This window comes from Triticum aestivum, chromosome 7D (genome assembly GCF_018294505.1).
Source record: "Triticum aestivum cultivar Chinese Spring chromosome 7D, IWGSC CS RefSeq v2.1, whole genome shotgun sequence".
Classification (NCBI taxonomy): Eukaryota; Viridiplantae; Streptophyta; class Magnoliopsida; order Poales; family Poaceae; genus Triticum; species Triticum aestivum.
The window spans coordinates 575,822,126-575,843,278 of record NC_057814.1 but is presented as its reverse complement, the minus strand read 5'-3'; the positions used below and the strand labels follow the sequence as shown (position 1 = coordinate 575,843,278).

At 45.7% G+C, this 21,153-nt stretch overlaps 4 protein-coding genes across 6 annotated transcripts; 3 read left to right on the top strand and 1 right to left on the bottom strand.

Moving 5' to 3' along the window:
* The first annotated feature begins 406 nt into the window (after nucleotides 1-406).
* LOC123165625 (twinkle homolog protein, chloroplastic/mitochondrial) lies at nucleotides 407-7,807 on the top strand. Of its 2 annotated transcripts, XM_044583318.1 has the most exons (22): nucleotides 407-693; nucleotides 1,147-1,274; nucleotides 1,655-1,710; nucleotides 1,822-1,879; nucleotides 1,966-2,112; nucleotides 2,263-2,346; nucleotides 2,424-2,504; nucleotides 2,590-2,655; nucleotides 2,769-2,882; nucleotides 3,037-3,084; nucleotides 3,179-3,264; nucleotides 3,373-3,433; nucleotides 3,892-3,937; nucleotides 4,013-4,074; nucleotides 4,615-4,746; nucleotides 4,828-4,889; nucleotides 5,123-5,206; nucleotides 6,324-6,455; nucleotides 6,600-6,696; nucleotides 6,789-6,923; nucleotides 7,014-7,081; nucleotides 7,301-7,807. In XM_044583318.1, exons 1-22 carry the CDS (start codon nucleotides 429-431, stop codon nucleotides 7,392-7,394), a joined length of 2,106 nt encoding a protein of 701 aa, XP_044439253.1. In that variant the 5' UTR covers nucleotides 407-428; the 3' UTR covers nucleotides 7,395-7,807. The 2 variants fall into 2 exon arrangements, with proteins under 2 accessions (XP_044439253.1, XP_044439252.1); XM_044583317.1 differs by having other exon boundaries at nucleotides 3,892-4,074.
* Nucleotides 7,808-9,054: 1,247 nt separating this feature from the next.
* Nucleotides 9,055-11,308, top strand: LOC123165626 (patellin-4). Its single transcript, XM_044583319.1, has 3 exons — nucleotides 9,055-10,364; nucleotides 10,460-10,732; nucleotides 10,835-11,308. The coding sequence occupies exons 1-3, from the start codon at nucleotides 9,183-9,185 to the stop codon at nucleotides 11,096-11,098; spliced, it is 1,719 nt and encodes a 572-aa protein (XP_044439254.1). The 5' UTR covers nucleotides 9,055-9,182; the 3' UTR covers nucleotides 11,099-11,308.
* Nucleotides 11,309-11,734: 426 nt separating this feature from the next.
* LOC123166133 (dolichyl-diphosphooligosaccharide--protein glycosyltransferase subunit DAD1) lies at nucleotides 11,735-13,900 on the top strand. Its single transcript, XM_044583903.1, has 6 exons — nucleotides 11,735-11,893; nucleotides 12,563-12,677; nucleotides 12,760-12,807; nucleotides 13,360-13,447; nucleotides 13,527-13,570; nucleotides 13,665-13,900. Exons 2-6 carry the CDS (start codon nucleotides 12,597-12,599, stop codon nucleotides 13,746-13,748), a joined length of 345 nt encoding a protein of 114 aa, XP_044439838.1. The 5' UTR covers nucleotides 11,735-11,893; nucleotides 12,563-12,596; the 3' UTR covers nucleotides 13,749-13,900.
* Nucleotides 13,901-16,134: 2,234 nt separating this feature from the next.
* On the bottom strand, nucleotides 16,135-20,445 carry LOC123171537 (uncharacterized). Of its 2 annotated transcripts, none has more exons than XM_044588987.1 (4): nucleotides 20,268-20,445; nucleotides 19,988-20,108; nucleotides 16,830-18,635; nucleotides 16,135-16,591 (listed from the first exon to the last, which is right to left on the bottom strand). In XM_044588987.1, exons 2-3 carry the CDS (start codon nucleotides 20,003-20,005, stop codon nucleotides 16,851-16,853), a joined length of 1,803 nt encoding a protein of 600 aa, XP_044444922.1. In that variant the 5' UTR covers nucleotides 20,006-20,108; nucleotides 20,268-20,445; the 3' UTR covers nucleotides 16,135-16,591; nucleotides 16,830-16,850. The 2 variants fall into 2 exon arrangements, with proteins under 2 accessions (XP_044444922.1, XP_044444923.1); XM_044588988.1 differs by having other exon boundaries at nucleotides 19,988-20,104.
* Between the last annotated feature and the right edge of the window lie 708 nt (nucleotides 20,446-21,153).

The following is a 21,153-nucleotide window of genomic DNA, read 5'->3' as shown; positions in this document are numbered from 1 at the left end:
CTACAGTGTAGATTGGATGGCTTTCCTACACCTGAAAAAAAATGCCATGGCAGTTTTACAAAAAGCCTTCCAGTTTCTCCAAATACACTGAAACCGTCAGAGGAACGTTCGCAAATGCCATCTTTTGTGGCGAACGTTCGCCAGATACGCCAACTCTTATTTTAAAACTACTGTTCACTTCCAAGTCCCTGGACGGTGGGACACATGTGTAAGCACAAGCCGGGGAACACGCGGCCGGCGCGTAAAACCCTAAACCCCTCCCTCGCCCTCCTCTCCCCCTCCTATCTAATCCAAAAATCCCCTGCTCCTCCTCCTCTCATCGCCTCTCTTTTCTTCCTCCCCAAGACCCTCCGACCCCCCCTTCCCCCAGGCCCATGCCCCGGGCCCCGAAACCCTAGCGCCCCCCCCCCCCCCCCCCGCCGCCCGCCATGCCGCCGCGGCCGTCCCTCCAGTCGCTGCTCCTCATGGCCGCCTCCACCTCCGCGGGCGCCGGGGGCTCGGGCCTCCTCCTCGCCGCGCGCCGCCGCTTCCCCGCCGCCTTCGCCGCCGCGGGGGGCCACCGCGTCCGCCTGCTCCACTCCTTCCCCTCCCGGACCCGCCTCCCCCGGCGGCCCGAGCTCGCCTGCTGCTTCGGGACCGCCCCCGCCGAGGCCGTGCCCGCCGCCGCCCCCGCGACCCCGCGCTCCAGGAATGGTAATGCGACGCCGTACCACTCCGAGAGATTCTTTGGTTCCGCTTTGTGGCGCAGGCAGGGGTTCCTTCTTCTTTCTGCATCACGCACCGCGTGCAACAGGGAGCTCTGGCGCCGAGCGAGCATTGCTGGTTCAGTGCTTAGTGAAATTTCAGTAGCACCGTACATTTCTTATTGTTTTGGCTTGTAGTAAGATAGATAGTTCTGAAGCCTGCGCTCTTATATATGATATCAAGGGAGATCGTGCTCGAAAAAAATCTTGGGTTTGTGGCCTAGAAAAAGCGTTTCTCTGTTTTACAGAATTTGAGCTCTCTCGGTTGTGAATAACCTGGCGCACCTGCTCATTTGCATAGCTGCTGTTTTGTCGCATTGAAAGTGGTTTGCTAATGCTTCGTGATAACTAGATGTAGAATCCTTGCTGTTTTTACTGATGTGCTGTCATTCTGTGATAACAGTTCGTTCCATGGAGGAGAGAAGGGCTTGTGAAGAACGACTAGGGCAGGTAGTTGAGAAGATGAAAAAGGAAGGAATAGATATGAGCCAATGGAGGCTTGGCACTTTTCAACGGACGATTTGCCCACAGGTATGCCTTTTCTGATACCAAGAATTGTTGTTTCCATTTGCTTTTCTTTTCATAATGTATTTAGTTGGGTAAGCAAGTAAGCTAAAAGGGTTGTTTTTTATGGATTGAGAACAATCAAGAATTCACAGCCACAATTTGTTTTGAGCGGTTTAATTAGCTCATTTGTGTTCCACATATCATGCACACTGGAAGTATGTATCAACGAGCCTGCCTTCTTGTAGAGTGAAGTGGCTGCACATTATGATCAATTTGATGACCAGCTTACAAACATGTTCATCTGTATATAATACAGATACATATATGCTATTTTGGTGATCCATTGTACTTTATATTCTATCAAACAGCAAATGGTTAAGTATGATTTCCCTTTTGTTAACTAGTGCGAAGGGGGCTCAACTGAGGAACGAAGCCTCAGCGTATTCATCCGGGAAGATGGGTGAGTTTTTATGTACAGCACATTTTGGGCTTGTTAGTTGGAGTTGTTTCTTAAGGTATATGTACTGTAGGCTATTTGTCATCTGATCTCTGTCCTATGCTGTTTCTTCAGTACACATGGAAACTGGACTTGTTTTAGAGCGAATTGTGGATGGAAAGGCTATACCCAGGTGAGTTTAGCAACAACTTAAAGAAAACTGAAAGTACTATAGCTCTTGAATCTTGATACCACTATTGTTCTGTCTTGCGTCTGCAGCCTGATGGAGTTCCGAAGGCGTACCAAGCAAAGAAGGACTCGGGAAATGAAAATGAAAGTGACCAGGAAGTCAAAGCAAATCAGCCAGTCAAGGTTATCAGAAAACTTCGTGAAGAGGACCTGCGTCTCGAGCCTCTTTGTGATGAGGTAATGGAAGTATTATCAAGTAGACTTTTTTTATTGTTATATTCTTCAAATGATACTGAAACCATCTTCATAGTTCTCTTTTGCATTCTTTGTTGTATGCTGGCAAAACTTTTGCACATGAGTATTCTGTAAGATGGTTATCTCTTGCAGCTCGTGACATACTTTTCAGAAAGAATGATATCGGCAAAAACACTTAGAAGGAACAATGTATCGCAACGTAAAAGGAATAACAAGGTATGACTGTACTGTTGATGCATTTTTACTATGGAAAAACATGCATTGGGTTACACACATATGGTATTTCGTTGCAGATCGTTATTGCTTTCACCTATAGACGTGATAAAGTCCTTGTTGGCTGCAAATACAGGGAAGTATCTAAGAAATTTTCACAGGTTTGTTTTGATGTTCCTTTTTAGGTTGCATGCTTAATTTATATTTCTATGAATATTATTCATACTCACTTTTTCTTCTTAACAGGAGGCGAACACAGAGAAAATTTTGTACGGTCTGGATGATATAAAGCAAGCACGCGATATTATCATTGTATGTTCTACATAAGCCATGCGACATTTTTCTTATTTATTTTTTGTTGCCAATCCATTTGAGCTTGAGTTCACAAAGTATTTACTAGCTTTTTGTCCTTTCTGACATTGCAGGTTGAGGGTGAAATTGATAAACTTTCCATGGAGGAGGCTGGCTATCGTAATTGTGTGAGTGTGCCAGATGGTGCACCAGCGCAAGTATCAAACAAACTCCCGGACAAAGATCATGTTAGAACTATTTTCTGATACTGCTGCTAGTTTTTGTCACTAGAGTTTATGTTTGCCACTGTTATTTATTAGTATAGCTCCTTTAATGTGAGCTGATCTGTACTGGAAACCTTAACTGTGACCTAACATCTTCTTACGTTCCCTGTAAAGCTAGGATAAAAAGTATTCATATCTGTGGAACTGCAAAGAGTATCTTGACCCGGTGCGCATTTTCCTCGTTTCAGAAGTTATTTGCAAACTCTATTGTTAAGATCTTAGTTTTGGTGTACTGAATATGTTCTGCTATATGGTATTAGGCATCTAGGATAATACTGGCAACGGATGCTGATCCTCCAGGGCAGGCTCTTGCTGAGGAACTTGCTCGACGTCTTGGTAAAGAAAGGTTTGTCTGCCATTGTGTTGCAATCACAAGCCTCCACAATTACTTTAATTACCTATGACTGCAGGTCATCATTTAACTCGTTTGCCACATTTAATTTGATGCAATCAGGTGTTGGAGGGTCAAATGGCCAAAGAAGAACGAGACAGAATTTTGCAAAGATGCTAACGAGGTTTTTTATGGCATGCATATGCAACTTTGACTGATAAATAATATCACTATCATTCTTTTGCTTGTCTTTCATGCTGAAAGATTTCTGATGTCACAAGTACGATCAACCTCTAAGAGGTGTAAAAATGTCCTGCTCCTAATGTGACTTTCTAGCGATAAGCTTATACTAACTTGTATCGAGAGTCTAAATGTTAACTTCCTCATCCTAGATTGTAGTATTAACGTATTATGATGCTTTCTGAAAGTAATCTACTTGTTGTTCTTAATTAGAGCCTGTAAGGTTTTGTGTATGCAATTAATCTACATTCTGAAGAACCATCTAAAATATATAGCCACATTTGAGTTCAGTTCGTATTATCTCTAGCTCTGTTTTTATGAAACTAGACAACTGTGTTTTGGAACTTTGGGTGTTCTTACACGTCCTGTAGTTGATCCTTGTAACTCCCTTTTCAACTACAGGTACTTATGTTCTTAGGACCACAAGCATTGAAAGAGGTTATAGAAGGTGCAGAACTGTATCCTATAAGAGGTCTATTCAACTTCAAAGATTTCTTCCCTGAGATCGATAGTTATTATCTAGGAATTCATGGGGATGAGCTTGGAATTCCTACTGGTTGGAAATGTATGGATGGGCTCTACAAGGTATCTATTAGTTGTGTTTTTCATTTGTTTTTCGTCCTATTTTGATCGGTTCGAGCTGGCTTCGTCCCTTGCCAAGTTAAAGAGTTCCTTTGTTTTCTTTTGCACATAGAAGCTTGTTTTATGACCGCATTGGCTGTTGACATATGCCATGAAATCAGATCATTTAACCAATTTCAGTGAACTTCATACTGTGTTGTCATGTATTATGACTCCTTGATACTTGTTGAAAACAACTAGGTGATTTCTTCCTGCCAAGAGTTCCTTCTCTTTTCTTTATTTGCACACTGAAGGTCGTTTTCTGACTGCAACATGAAACCAGATTATTTAACCAATTTTGGGAATAGCTGTTGACATGTGGCATGTTGTCGTGTTTTCTGACTTGTTGATCTAGTTGAAAGCAATTATATGATTCCAGCTTCAGTGGCTAGCGTGCCCAAAAAGATGGCCTGAACTGTAGCACATTGGAAGCTATAGTTGCAGGCTTCAATGCATTAGGCATTAGCCACAATTTCTCATGTGATTTTGTTTATTTTCCTGCAGGTTGTTCCTGGGGAATTGACCATAGTAACAGGAGTACCAAATTCCGGCAAAAGTGAGTGGATCGATGCATTACTGTGTAATATAAACAATCAGTGTGGATGGAAATTTGTACTATGCTCGATGGAAAACAAGGCAAGCCATTGTTTACTATCAATGCTATCTAGCCTTTCATTTCATTCGACACCTCGAAATAATGATGATTTTGGTGTTTAGGTCAGAGACCATGCCCGGAAACTATTGGAGAAGCACATTAAGAAACCTTTCTTTGATGCTAGGTAAGGATAAGAGTCTGCAAGTGTATCTCTGTTTGTGTCTGATCTCATATATGATACCTAGAATAAGCAACTGCTTTTTAAAGGACAGTTCCTTTTGAGGAAGAGAGTAAGCTGTCAACAGAAGATTATTTGGAATAGATTCCACTCTGAACTTTGGCTATTTATTCTTGTTGTTTTGAAGGTTTTGTGATTACATCTAGTTGGTTTAGCAATCCTTGTTTTGGTTTCTACAGATATGGGGGCTCTGTGGAACGGATGAGTAAAGATGAATTTGAAGAAGGCAAAGAATGGTTGAATGAGTCATTCCATCTGATTAGGTATATACTAAGTTCAATTACATTGTTTTAAATAGTGGTAAGACGTCAGGGTTTTCAAAGACAGTTTGGATCTGCCCATGAAACCCACCTTTTGCAAATTTTAGAACTGGAGCTGCTATTTGTGGTGCGTGCATATAACCAGATTGAACGCACCACCCTTCCTTCTGTCGGTTTTGTCCCGCTTGTCGGTTGATCCCAATCCCGAGACTGAACACCCTAAGTAATAGGTCAGCAAGCGACCACCCCACCTTGCAGCACTGTTTCAGAAAGCACCCTTGAAAGTGTTTTAACCAATACTCGTTTTAACATTTTAAAATAAAATTATATATTTGTGATATGAACTATACTAAACACAGAACAAAATGATCACTTATATAAACTTACCATACATTGTATCATGTTTGTTCCATATGAGGACGTTGGTAAGGGTCTGGTCAATACTAGCTTGAAATTCCAAATGATGGTAGGAACTAAGCAACAAAGAGTGGTGGAATAAATAAGCAAAAAGAAGCATGTAAACACTATAATCCAAATGTGTTATATTTGGAAAGGAGCGACACATTGTAGTTATCATTCTCCAATTCCATTTATAGAAAAATATAAGCCTAGTCTGTCTGAGTTGCATGCTGTAATCTGGCAATATGAACTTTGGAATTTGAAATATTTTTTAGCTGCAAATTTTCTACTTATCTCGCTTTTTTTTAGCAAAATTTATCTCGCTTTCATTGGAGTCAAACTCAGTCACTTGTGTTTTGTGCTGCCTATATAGCTTGTTGATGAAGCGAAACAAAAACCAAAATTATTTCCTTGTGGCCGCTTGAAAGGTCTCTGTAGCACTCTAAGGCCTGCTAAACTGCTAAACCAATAACATATGGTCACAACACTTATATCTTCACCATCTACGGCTACATTGGTAGCAGCCACTATTATCAATGTTTATTTTCAGTCATCAAGAGCGCTCTGTTTAGAAGGGCGTGGTATCGTCAGTGTGTCTTGGCTTCTCTTCATGCGCACTTTACTGGGAAGGAATAGTAGTTGTATTTCTCTTGGATGATGTGCCTGTATTAAATGGTGGTTCAGATTTCAAGTTGACGTTGAATATGTGTTGCTTAATCAGGTGTGAAGATGATTGCCTTCCATCCATCGATTGGGTTCTTAATCTTGCTAAAGCCGCAGTTCTAAGACATGGAGTACGTGGTCTTGTGATTGATCCTTATAACGAGCTTGACCATCAGCGCCCCCCAAATCAGTAAGCATTACCCAAACCATACATTCATTGTAAAAGATAGGTAGCGTTTTTGCAAGTATGTCAACTATAACTCTGCTATTACCCAGCTACATATGTTTCCCTTTTGTTTTTGGTGAGTTAACTCATTTGCTATGTTATTAACAGAACCGAGACAGAATATGTCAGCCAGATCCTTACGAAGATTAAGCGTTTTGCACAACATCATTCATGTCATGTATGGTTTGTTGCGCACCCTAGGCAGGTAATAAAAATTTCACACAATCTCATATAGATCTTTGCAACACAGTTGCAATATGCAATCAGGTTTCATTTGGTGTTATTGTTTGTAAAAAGCTTCACAACTGGACTGGCGCACCGCCTAATATGTACGACATCAGTGGAAGTGCGCATTTCATAAACAAATGTGATAATGGTATCGTCATACACCGAAACAGGGATCCAGATGCTGGCCCTGTGGATGTCGTGCAGGTTGATATTTGCACCTTTTCAACACATGCTTCATTTTAATGCCAGTGCCTGACTCTTATTTGTTTTGCCTGGTTGGATGGGGAATCATAGGTCTGTATGAAGAAGGTTCGGAACAAAGTGATTGGGCAAATAGGGGATGCTTTCTTGACATACGACCGGTATGCTCATCAGAAAACTAGTTGTTTCCATCATTTTCTAAACTGAGGTTTCTTGATGATCCTTCATAACCATTTCAACATAATGATTTTTTTTCTGCTTTGTTCCATAATTTCTGAAGTGCCTTTGTAAAGGGTCAATTATGGTTTATGTAGTTTACCTTGTCTTCAAATTGCATGGCTAACTTAATAACCAAATCATGGTCGTATTTCCTGCCACAGGATTACTGGTGAATACAAGGAAGCCGATGAGGCCATTGTAGCAAAGGTGGTGAAGCAGCAGATTCGTCAGAAATCGACAAGTTACCAACGCTGATTTACTTTGCTCGCTCTCCCGGACAGTTGACACGGTTGAGATATTATGGCCCTCGCTTCTGTGGATGTCACAGTTGACAGTTTGCCGTGTGATCGTGGCAGATTGGCTAACTTGATCGTTCATGCATCTGAGCTGATTCCTGGTGCGAAAAATGTGGTCGAAGGCTACTAACCTTACTAAGACGGCCACATGGCATTGCTGGGGTGTGGTGGTGTATAGCAAGCTAGATCATATTATTGTAATTAATCGTCGCACCAGGCGGAGGTCGTGTCAGCAGGGAAAGCTCATCTCAACCGCTAGTAGGTTATTTTTTGTATGCCCTTCCGACGGTTGTAGCAGTTGGAAGTCCATGACACTCACACGTATCGTTGGCATCAGTTTGCATGCATCAGCAGAAGCCCATGATTTGCTCATCGGAGGCCCCATGTTTTGAATCTTCCTACCACCCAGCACATGCCATCGACCATGTGGTGACCAAATCTATTTGGATCTGAGCTGGAACGACAAATGCTTCCAAAATCTATGATCATTAGATCATTAACCAGCATTTTTCTTTCCCGCTTAACTTTGCACCGTTCATTCGTGCTTGTGTCCCTGTGCCGCTGGCTGGCCCTTGGTTAACAGCTAGCTGGAGCTGGTCTTGCTAGGTGTTTCTGATGGGCAGCCAGCTGGACCAAAATCAAGGCTGGTTCTGTTTGATTGGCAACGGCTGTCCTGTGTCTGATTGGCAATGGCAATGGCTGGCTGTTGCTTTGCTCAACAGTCGGCTGCTTGGTTGTGCTTTACTGTAGTACAGGGTACAGCCCACTCTTTTTTGGCAAACGGCGGTACGACCTACTGGAGCTGCTGCTGCAGCTGTATGGGCCAACCGAATGCGTACTTGTTCCTTCACCACAAATAAATTTTAAAAAAGTGTGCATCGGTTGGTCGGTATCAAAACCACCGCTTCTTTTATTTCTCCAGCTTGCAAAAAGGCCATAGGCAATGCACCACCGAATGCACGATGATCTTAGAATATGAACATATGACTTGGCCTAGGACAACGGACGCCTGCTTCAAATCATAGGCCAACTCAGACAGAGCGCACCTGTTCCTTGGAACCTCCAGCTTGCAATTAGCTGTGACGCCATAAGCAATGCGCCACTAAATGCAATGACATAAATTTCATATTGTGTGTGTGAACAATACCGTGACTTGGCCTAGACTAGCAAGAACAAGAAATATCCTCATCAAAAAGATAAAGCAAGAAGAAGAACGCCCTGCTGTCAGGTCAAACGCCGAGCTGGCAGTCAGATTTAATAATAGCAACAAGTAAAGGTACGGGCCCAACAAACAAAAGCGAATCAATCAAACAACAAACAACAGCCTAGCATCTTTCTCAAAAAAAAAAAAGGAAAAAAAAACAGGCTAGCATGGCCTCTCTACTGACTGCCTGTAGCCAGCAGCGAGGGAGCACTGCCGCGCGAGAGAAACAAAAGCGGTTAGCAAGGAGGTAGCCGTTGGCATGGGCCGGCCCGCCTGGCCCTGCGCCGCAGAAAGCAAAGCAAAGCGAAGACGGACGACCCAACGGCTCGCCCGTCCTACCTGGCGCCACCCCACTGGCCCCCGCCCCGTAGCCGTTGCGAGGCCGCGGTGCCGCTATATAGCGCTCTCTTCTTCCTCCCCGCTCCACACACCACCACCAAAGCCACCTTCGCCTCTGACACCGCACAGGAATCTCCGGCCTTCTTTGCTTTGCTCGCGTCTGTCGTCGTTGTGAGGTTTCTTGTTGAGTGACTGACCGGCGGCATGGGCGTGGAGGTCGTCTCCGGCGGGGCTGTGGAGGCGGTGGCGCCGGCGAAGGAGGTGAGTGCGAAGGTGGAGGTGGAGGCGGGCGCGGCCGCCGTGGCCGTGGCCAAGAACATGTCGTTCAGGGAGGAGAGCAACCGCCTGGGCGACCTCAAGGACGCCGAGCGGAAGGCGCTCGCCGAGCTCCGCGCCAAGGTCGAGGAGGCCATCGTCGAGGGCAAGCTGTTCGACGACGACAGCGCCAGCGTCAAGGTCAAGGCGAAGGTGGAGCCCAAGAAGAAGGAGGGTAAGAAGAAGGAGGGCAAGAAGAAGAAGGCCGAGGAGAAGAAGGAGGAGGCGGCGGCCGACGAGAAGAAGCCGGAGGTGGCTGCTGAGGAGAAGAAGGAGGATGCGGTGGAAGCGGGTGAGGAGAAGAAAGAGGAGGAAGCCAAGGAGGAGGTGGCCGTGGCCGAGCCGGCCGAGGAGAAGCAGGAGGAGGCCGTGGCGGCCGAGGAGAAGCAGGAGGAGGCCGTGGCGGCCGAGGAGAAGCAGGAGGAGGCGGCTGAAGAAAAGAAAGAGCCGGAGGCCGAGGCGGCCGCGGAGAAGGAGGAGACCGCCGCCGTCGAGGCCGAGAAGGCGGCGCCGGTCGCGGCGGCCGTCGTCGACAAGGACGTGGCGCTGTGGGGCGTGCCGCTGCTGCCGAGCAAGGGCGACGAGGCCACGGACGTGGTCCTCCTCAAGTTCCTCCGCGCGCGCGACTTCAAGGCGGGCGCCGCCTTCGACATGCTCCGCCGGACGCTCCGGTGGCGCCGGGAGTGGAAGAGCCTGGCCGCCACCGCCGCCGACGGCGACGACGACGAGGGCGACGCGCTCCCGGAGGGCGCGTGCGTCCTCGACGGCGCGGACCGCGAGGGCCACCCGGTGTGCTACAACGCGCTGGGCGTGTTCGCGGACGAGGGCGTGTACAGGAGCGCGCTGGGCACCGACGGCGGCAAGAAGCCGGCCCGGTTCCTCCGCTGGCGGGTGCGCGCCATGGAGCGCCACGTGGCCGAGCTCGACTTCCGCCCCGGCGGCGCCGCGTCGCTGCTGCAGGTGACGGACCTCCGCGGCTCCCCCGGCCCCGCCAGGAAGGACCTCCGCGTCGCCATGAAGCAGGTGCTCGACCTCTTCCAGGACAACTACCCCGAGCTCGTCGCCAGGAACGTGAGTGCCCAAAACATTTCGATTTCATTCCCCCAAGCATGCCATGAAATTGCTTCGAGATCTGACTGGATTTTCATGGCGCCGCCGTGCTGCAGATCCTGATCAACGTGCCGTTCTCCTACTACGCCTTCACCACCGTCTTCTTCCCGTTCCTGACGCAGCGGACCAAGAGCAAGCTGGTCGTCGCCCGCCCCTCAAAGGTCACCGAGACGCTGCTCAAGTACATCCCGATCGAGGCCATCCCGGTGAAGTACGGCGGGCTGAAGCGCGACGGCGACACGGAGTTCGCCGGCGAGCACGACGCCGAGATCGCCGAGGTGGTCGTCAAGGCGAACTCCACCGAAACCATCGAGATCGAGGCCGCCGAGGTGATTACAAATGGAAAAGAAACTTGTGATTTTGCTACACCACGCTGAATTTGTTCAGAGCTGATGACTGACCGACTGAATTTGTCTGTGACATTCATCCAGGGCGACACGACGCTGACGTGGGACGTGACGGTGCTGGGGTGGGAGGTGAGGTACACGGAGGAGTTCGTGCCGGCCGACGAGGGCGCCTACACCATCGTGGTGAGCAAGGGCAGGAAGGTGGGCGCCGGCGAGGAGGCGGTGCGCAACTCGTTCCGCGCGGCGGAGGCCGGCAAGGTGGTGATCACGGTGGAGAACGCGACCCGCGGCAGGAAGCGGGGGCTCTTCCGGCACAAGGCCAAGAGCGCCCTCGCCAAGAAGTGCTGAAGAAAGTGATGATAAATTATGAGGCTTTGGGGGGGATTCTTTGGAGGGGGACTTGTGTGCGTGTGGATTCTACATTCATTATTCAATTCTTTTGTGCAAGAGAGTACTGTAGTAGGGGTACATTGTGTTGTGTTGTGTTTGGCGAGCACCATCCTTTTGTCATGGAATTATTATTGTCTGAGAATATAAAGAGGTTTTTACCCGGTTAAAGTTTATGCCCTGTTTTCCAGTGAAATCAGGACCGAGATTCAGTGACATGCAATCATGCCCCCCTCTTTTCGACACCCCAGATCCACCTCTTGGCTGTCTATTTTTTTTAAAGAAGGCCATCATGGCTAGCTTTATTGATTTCAAACAGGAATTACATCGTCTACGAGTTTGGAAATCAGACAAGCCGGGGCTCATCAGTCCATGAATTACAAATCTTACTAAAAAAACAGTAACTAGCTAGCGCATGCGCCGCTTGATTTGAAGAACGAGCACAATGTTTAAAGATAACCTTCCCAATTGGCTGTCTATTTTTTATTTCTACCTTTCCTTTTGTTTTTAGAATCTTTACGCATTTTTACCTTTTGTTTTTAGAATCTTTACGCAGTTTTACCTGACTCAACATTGTTTGGTGGGCTCGGCCCGCTAACGAACGAACACTCCGCTACGGCAAGCCGTGGCGTAGAGCCCAACTCAAGTCTGACGCCCCCTCCCCCGCCCCGATCTTCTTCTCCGTAGCCGCAGCAGCGCCGGCGGTGGAGGCCCCCGATCCGATCCCCACCGCGCCGGCTTCACTCACTGCTTGAGGTGAGTCCCGTCGGGATCTCCCGCGCCTCCTCCTCTCCCTTCTCTCCCTCCGGATCCCAGGCTGCTCTCCTCCTTGAGGAGCCGCTCCAGTCCTAGATCTCCATTCCATGCGTCATGCGCGTGCGTAGTGACTAGTTTTAGAATGTACGTACTGTAGTTGATGTTTCTACTTGATGCGGTGCCTTCATAATTCTAGATTTTCAGACGATAATCAGACGCCGTAATGTATGCCATCACCAGTTGGAAAACCCAAAAAACAAAAGAAAAACCCACTGTAACCTGGTTAACGAACATGTCCTCGGTTTTTTCTTGTTTGATTTCTTCCGAGCTTTTAATCTTGTCAGAAAACTATAGGTTACCAGTTAATGGTTTGGACTCTTTTTGTCGATTCATGATTCGGTGAGTCCAGGGATTGGCGTGCACCAAATTCAGGTATTGATTGACGTTACATTTCCTAGCAACCAAACAAATTTCGACTTCTGCCCCCTTTTTTTTCATTCACAGTAGCGGTGTAAAACCATTGACCGTTTGCGTTTATGTTTGCGTCACCATTCTGGAAACAAACATGTCCAAATTCGTAACGCGTGCGTGTGAGCTGCTAGGCTGTGACAGCCTTGTTACGGTGCAAGAGAATCTGATTGCGAATTGTTTTTCTTTCTTACTGGTTAGCTCCAAGCGTTCTGAGGGTGCAAGGTTTGTGAGGATGCCGAAGGCTGACGGGGATGCCAAGCTCCTGATCCAGTCCCTGAACAAGGCCTATGCTGCCACGCCCACGAATCTCAAGGCAATTGCCATTCTCTCTCGTGTTGCCGCAAGTGGCCACTGTCAAATAACTGATTGCTGATCCTATTCTAACATTTCTGCAGATCATTGACCTGTATGTGTTTTTTGCCATGGTGACTGCGCTTGTTCAGGTAATTTAGGATGTTTCACGTTTTCCCAAAGATATGTGATTTAGGATGGATAAGTTTAAATCTTACTTGACAATTTCATTTTTCAAGAAAGCAAGGATACAAAGAGGGTTGCGATATTGTGAAATGATTTGTTCTAGTATAGCATGAGAATCTAGGAAGGGCGGTATCATGTTTGCTTACTATACCGCATTTCTCAATTTTGAAGGAGCAGGGTGTCAGCCTGCAAAAAACTGCTGTGCCCAGTACCTAGCCATCTGTCAACCAAATTCGTGTAGGTGTAAATGTCATGGATTGCTAAGCATTTGTATGCCCCTTGATGTTTGATTTGACAGATCAAGTGTTAGCCATTGTTTTCTAGGTGGTGTGCTTGATATAGTGTGTACTGGCCAGATTATTAGGATCAGGTGCAAGTTTCCTTTAAGCACGTACTTTTGCTGACTAGCATTATCTTTGTCATCAGTTTATAAGCCATAAGTCTTCTGTTCACCCATAATCACAAAAGGCCCGATCCATTTGCAAACTACTGAAATGCTCCCTCATGTGGCAAACCAGGTTGGTTACATGGGAGTAGTTGGGTCATTTCCCTTCAACTCGTTCCTCTCAGGTGTCCTGTCATGCATAGGAACTGCAGTGCTTGCTGGTAAGAATTTCATAAGCCCCTCTCAATCCTGGCCACCCTTCCTTGGCTGCATGATATGTCATTGTCTACGTTTTTGCAGTGTGCCTCCGTATTCAAGTCAACAAGGACAACAAGGAATTCAAGGTAACTCTAGTTTCATTGTTAGCGTTTAATCTGCTGCAATACTCTGTTCTTTGGAATCCAGCATAACATTGTATGTCAAAACATTTATGTACAGGATCTTCCTCCAGAAAGGGCCTTTGCAGATTTCGTCCTGTGCAATCTGGTGCTCCACCTGGTGATCATAAACTTCCTCGGATAAGCCACTGTCCTATGAGTTTTTTAGATTTTGTAGTGTCCTAATGTTTGAGACTGTCATCATGTTCGATGTTCATGTGGTACCGCACACCATCTATGTAATCCGAGAGTTTCTCTGTGAACTATAATAATTTCGTGAATTTAGTGCTAACAACATAAGGACATGAGAACTTGCTTTCTTTTGATGCGGTGAAGACTGGCAAGATCGCGAAAGTCATCTTTTGATCCCGAGCTCATATGCTCCCGCATGAACAGTAAAATCGAAAAAATATCGAAAAAAGTTCAAAAAATTCCAAATTTTTTTTGAGAGAAACATTGACAAAAGTTCTAAGTGCCTGCAAAAATTCATCATGAAATCACATTCCTGTAAGGCGTGGCAAAAAAAAAACAAATTCAGTGCTTCAAAATGCTTTTGAAAGTAGCTTTTTCAGAGTACTGTTTTTGTTTTTTTGCCCATGCCTTCTAGGAATGTGATTTCATGACGAATTTTTGCAGGCACTTAGAACTTTTGTCAATGTTTCTCCCAAAAAGAATTTGGAATTTTTTGAATTTTTTTCGATATTTTTTCGATTTTACTGTTCATGCGGGAGCATATGAGCTCGGGATCAATTCCTCCGCGTCCGCAAGATCACTTCAATATTGTCACTGTTCTTTACTGCTGAAGCTGTTAAAGAAAATAAAATGTTTGTCCTGATGCCGCAATGCTCCAAATATTCTAGTGTCCTAATGTTCAAACACTGAACTTGAAGCTCCAAATATTGGCACCGGGAGTTGTGTACTTATGGAGTTCTTTTTTTCTTTTTGCAAATATTTTGTATTTCCCATTCACCCAATCAGTATGCTTCAATTTCATTTGTGCCGGAGAGTAAAATTTCAATGCAGAACCACTTCAGTTTTATTACCCCATATTTTGATACCCAACCACCATAATTGTTTGCATTGCAATGCTTCAGGTTATTCATTCGACCAGCGTGCTTGAGTTGTACCAAACACCGTGAAGGGATACAATTCCGGATCTCAGGTGCATACTTGAACCAAACAAGACTGCCGTTTTTTCATTCCAGCGCCAGTAATCTGTTTCCAACTGCGTCACCAAAGTTCAAGCAAACTATCTATACCATGCACCAGCCTACTCTTTCCAAAGCCCCTCCGTTCCAAAATAGATGACCCAACAATATTAAGCAAAACAGCATATGCCACTTCTCTAGAAGACCAAGATAACAATTTGTCAGATTTACCAATACAGAATGGCAAGAAGTATACCTGGCCATATGTTGGGCTGGGACGGGCCGGGCCCGGCCATCGGGCCTAGATATCAGGCCCAGGCCCGACCCACCAGTGGAAAAGCCCGCCGGGTCTCGAGCCATTGGGCCAAGCCCTTCCCTAAATCGCAAATATGCCAAGCCCGGTCCAGCCCAGCTGTCGGGCCTATACCTCAGGCCCAGGCCCAACTCGTGGGCAAGGTCGGGCCGGGTGAGGTCAGGCTTTTTCGGGCCAGGTCGGGTCGGGCCGGCCGGGCCGGGTATCCCATGGCCATGTATAGTAGGAAGGAACTTTGTCTACAGCTATTAGTATAATTAAAATAACAAACAAAACCTACCAGGGCAACATTGCATTTATAAATCACATCTTTCTTTTCGTAACAATGAGCCACCTCGTTGATTTCCATTAAAGAAACCACCAACAGGGTTATTACAACGGTAGAAAGCAAAACAAAGGAGAAACTAAAGAAAGTATTTAGCGAACACACTCGCATCTCAGTGCGCAAGTTGCACAACCATTTGAGCAAAACATCTATCATCGCAAAGCGTACAACCAGGAAACCAACAACATCTATTTAACACAGAAAAACAGCGACAACAGGCATGAAACTGATCCTCATCAAGAACACACCATCTAGTGCACAATCATCTTCCTTCAAGCTTCAAGATGTCTACTTAGGGGATTCCATCCATGGATCCTGGCATATGCTTCTTCCAGGATCAAGATCTTGATCTTCAGATTGTTAGAACAGGGTTGAGCTGTGTGTAGTGGCTTCTTTGCTTATTTCCCTCACAAGTATATGTACTGCTGGCCTATTAGCCCCGTTGAATAGAAGCTCATTTCATAACATGGTATAAGAGCTAGGGTTAGGTTCCCCACTGCCGCCGCCAGCTGGTCCAGGCCACCGCTGCCGCCATCCTTCCCGGCCGATGCCAAATTAACGGTGAATAACCAAACCAAATACTCCATCCGTCCTAAATTTTTTGTCTTAGATTTGTCTAGATAAGGATGTATCTAGTCACGCTTTAAAGTTAGATACATCCGCATCTAGAAAAATTTAAGACAAATTTTTTGAGACGGAGGTAATGTAAACTTTGTACTCGCGACAAAAACAAGGACAAAAATTATGGAACGGAGAGAGTAATATATTATACATGTAAGAAGAGCACACCGATACATTCCCAGGCAAGCATACATGTAAGACCACACCGATACTTGGGCACACACTTAACATTGTTTCATGCGTAGTCTTTGGCAAACAGCACTCTCGTCAAATCAATAGGGGTTTTATGACGGTACATGGTTGACACACCACAGCCACATGAAAACCTTCTTATTACAAACACAAACATGACCACAAGCCAAACAAAACCAAACCACACACAAACAAACGGTACGTTCGTCTCCATCTCGTTGGAAACAAATCAAGAAGATGTACTCCTGATCTTGGGAAAACACAACATCACACCGATTTATTCTTCAGAAAAACACACCAACATAATCTTTGGAAATGAACACCTGAACCGCTGTGGCAACGCAGCAGTCAGGAGCAGCAAGGCATGACATCATCTTGCACCACCAAATCTAGACAACATAGCATAGGGCATTATAGTTGAGAGTAGAATGCATAGCCGAGAGGATGATAGGAATTGAACACAATACATGCATGATTAATTAACTTGTTGATGTACATCTGCACTTGATCTACATGCAGAGTATTCTTTGAAGTGCATATTACTCTACCATATAGTAAATGTTAACTTTATGATATGGTACATGTATTAAGCAAGAAACCACTGGAGAAAGCATTGTGCATGTGTACCTAAAACGGGTTGCGACGGTTTCACCGGAGAACGGAAATTCTCTCCAGGGGCATCTTGTAATAAGACGAGTGGTGCGTCTTGAAGAGGGAAGGATGATGGCCGGCCTCCTGACCGTCCCACTCCAGCTTGTCCCACCAATCCTTCTCGCAGTCCACGACAGGGTGGTTGTCTCGGCCGATGGCTGGGAGGCGCCTCAGACCCCAGCAGCCCCTGACCCTGATGGTCTCGAGCTTGGGAGCAAACATCTTGGCTTCGCATATCTGCTGCAGCTTGTGGAGGTCGTGCAGGTACACATGCTTCAGGTTGGGGAACTCCAGTGTACCACTTATGAACGCCATAGGTATGTATGTTGAAATGCTCAGGTCGAGCTTCTGCTCCACTGGGAACACCACTTTCAGATCGCCACAGAAGACGATGTGGATGGTCTCCAAGTTTCTCAAGGTGTCCAACCACGACAGTGGGAGGATAAATGTGAGCCTCGGGCAGGAGTGAAGGTGTATGCTCTGCAGTTTCGCATACCTATGAGCACGTGCCGAGTAATACCTGGCCGATCCTTCGCTCCAAATGCAGCGGGCCATTGGAAGATCAGCTGCCCAAATGCTCTCTAGTTCTTCAAAATTGCAATAAACGTGGTTAGCATCGAATACTGTGTGTAGCTTGGGACATCGCTCCACACGACACCATTTGAGACAATTCCAACCAAGTTTCAGCACTTGACCGGACTTCATGAGTCCAGGGATGTTTCCAGGGTTGGCAGTAGTGATGGAAGAATTGTCATGCACATGCAGCGACTCAGCCTTGTCCATCACTAAGATGATAGCTTTCATTCCTGGGATGGTTTCCACGCTAGTGTTGCTAAATCCATCACCAATCTCCACATGGTAGTCCCCCGGCTGAAACTGCACTGCGCTGCTGTAGTCATGATCAATACTTATGTCATCAACAGCAAAATCATTGTAGGTGTTGTAAGAGTGATTGGGAAATAATGACTTCGCTAGGGGTGGCCCTGATATGCTGTCAGAGCCCATCTTCTCGTTGCTGCACCACTGTCCGCCAGCAGATATGCAGAGGTTTAGACTACATCCAACGGTGTATGGGGACCAAAAGATATTGTAACTTCTTCGCACTAGTGACTGAATGAATCTCATGTCCATTGTAGCAACATATCCATGATGATGTCCCTTTTTTAGCTTGTCTAAATCTGGTAGTGTTCTTTCGACCTTTTCTCCTCGGGTGTCAATGACTAGCAAAGTTAGTCTGGGCACCCCCATTTCTGGCCAAAGCACGGCACGAAGCTGCTCACAACCCATCATGATGATTCGTTGGAGACATGGGACAGGCACCACCTCAGACCGAGGAATGCCAAAATCATACAAATCAACAGTGTCGTTGCTTCCATTGCAGAATAGGATTAAACATCTGTGTTCTTGTAGGGTTCGGTGGATCTCTCTCCCGACATCATTAATCTCACCTCTTGATGCTTCATCTGTCCCAGTGAAATCATCTTCCCTGTCTTGCCTATCAATGGCAGCCATCACCCGATGAGGAAGCTCCAGTATTTGTGCGATTGTCCTTTGGAGTGCTCTTCGGCTTTTCCACCTGGAGCAATCAACGTGGATGATCTTGTCGAATCTTTCCAACAGATACGGAGGAGGGTGCTTGTCTATTGCTCTAAGCACCGCAGAAGCAGCCAGGCCTTGATATCCATCAAAATAGATGGGCTTATGTGCAGCCCTACTCGTATCCACTAGATAATAACGAGAGATCTTCTCTGCCGCTTGTTCGACATTGCTCGCAAAGATGACCTACATTATTTGATGGCAATTAAATGATGTTGCTGATTACCATTTTGCGATTTTTGTCAAGTGTAGTAGTAGTAAGTAGTAACAAATACTCCTACGCAAACAACGCCTCTACTTAGTTTTTGCTATTATTAGGAACAGTAATTAAACTGCGACGGTATGTCACGACCACAACTTGAGTATGTCTGTGTTTGTCAGACGGACCTAGCTAGAGAAGGATGGCGGGAGGAGGATTTAATGGCGGTGTGTTAGGGCAAAGATGTACGCGTTGCTCCGGTTAGGGGTACTGCAGCCAGGGGAGGAGGCAGAGAAATTAGTTAATTAAGCAGATGGCAGTTGGAGGAGGGTTCTCCCCTTCTAGCCAGGCTCCTAGCAGCTCTTGTAATGTCAAGCCTGGCGTTTAAAGGGCTAATTAATTTCAGCAAGAATCACATCCTCTATCTGGAGTGCTCTTGTTCTCTACTGCGGCTAATTAATTAAAGAGAAAAGTATACTTTTCGTTTCTCAACTCTTGGTGAAGTCTAAATTTGGTCCATCAACTTCAAAACCGGACAACTTGCACCCCCAAGTACCGAAACCGGACAAGGTTCGTCCCTGGACTTGGTTTTGACCGATTTTGGTGTTGACTCACCCCGGTTTTGACCGGTGCTCACTCATATTCCTGTAATCTTTTTATATCCGTGAACTTTTTGAATTCACATACACTTTTCAACTCCGCGTAGTTTTATCAAGGTCGCGTATTTTTTTCAAAAATAAACATACTTTTTTCAAATCAGCGAATATTCTGAAATTCGCGTACCTTTTCCAAATCCGTTATTTTTTAACATTTACGTTCTTTTTGGCGAAGGTACATGAACTTGGAAAAAGTACACATATTTGAAAAAAATACATGAACTTGGAAAAAGTACGTAGATTTAAAAAAAGTACACAAATTTTAAAAAGGTTCACGTATTTGAAAAAAATAACCGAATTTGAAAACATTACGTGGACTTGGAAAAGGTAGGAAAATTTGAGTCGGAACGGTCAAAACCGGGGTGGGACAGCACCAAAACCAGTCAAAACCGTGACCAAGGATGAATCTTGTCCGGTTTCAGAAGTTAAGGGTGCAAGTTGTTCGGTTTTGGAGTTGAGGGACCAAATCTAGACTCCGCCAAGAATTGAGGGACGAAAAGTATACTTTTCTCTTAATTAAATTAGCTAGCTAGCATATCTCAGAAATTTTAAGTTTAGGATTAACTATGGAGACTGTATGTACCTGTTTTATGATTAGCATACCATGCACCAGAAGAAAGTATTACTGGTCTACATTGGGAGAACTGCATGCATGCGTGTAGCTAGGTGGAAAAAGTATGTACCTCTTGATCTCGAGGCATGATGACTAGTGTTCCAGTGAAGGCCCGGCAAAGGCAGGAAGCTCCAGAATTCTAAACCATCGATCTGCACCTCCAGGTGAATCAGTTTGCAGCTGGCACCTAGCTATACCAGAAGAGCCTAGGTATTAGTTATGTTCTTGCCTGAACAAACATTGTCAATCGATGCATAATTAAATACCTATTCTTTTGGAAAGAAAAGAAACTGCAAGTAATTAACCTGAGAAATATATATATAGCGGAAGAATCATATCAGTAGTGTCACCTTAATCCGTAGGCTGGCACACCTTGTGTGCTGATCTATGATGCGGTTGCGGTTGCAGTAGAAGATGTATGTTTACGTCAGGTGAAGGAGCAACAATGAATGAATGGGGATAGTGGAGAGCGATTGCAGAGTGTTGCCGACATGCTGGGATGCAGCAGTGTTTGATCTTTGGCTTTAGTTTTGGCCAAAGCATCCGTAGCTGGTTCTTTGCTTCAGGCTGGAGCTACTTAAAGAATAAAGATTGAACTATCAGCTTCCTCCTTTTCTTTTTCTTTGAATAATATAAAGGAGGAGGCTAGACCTTGGATTGGAATCCAAGCAGGTGTATCTAAAGGTGTGCGGGAGGGGCACACAGATTTTTTCTTCTGTTCTCTTTCATGAAAAAACATAAAAATAACACTACCACAAGCAGCCATGGAGGAAGTATATCCAGCAGTTTGCATACATGAGCCCAAAGCTGCCATTTTGTGCGGAAAATGCATGTGATACAGTGCAAAGATTCGAAGAATGCAAGCACCATAGTTCGGGCATCTCCAACGCTGACCGGCAAATATGCTCCGGCATCCGTCCGCGGATAGGGGGATCAGTCCATGGACATTGATGCCGGAGGCCGCCATCCAAAGCTGCTCGCATCCAATGCAAGCATCAACTATTTGAACTAACTAGATAAAATTCATTCAAAGACAGCGGATTTCATTAAAGTTTGGATATAATTTACATAAATGAACGAATTTTTGACCGTTTTACTTAAAACTATATAAAAAACTAAACCCTATACCGGACAACCACCTCATACGCGTGGCCGCCATGTCCTGCCGCACCGCGTCGCCGTCCATGTCATCGTCATTGTCGTCATCTCTCCAGCAGTGCAAGGATGTCGAAGGGC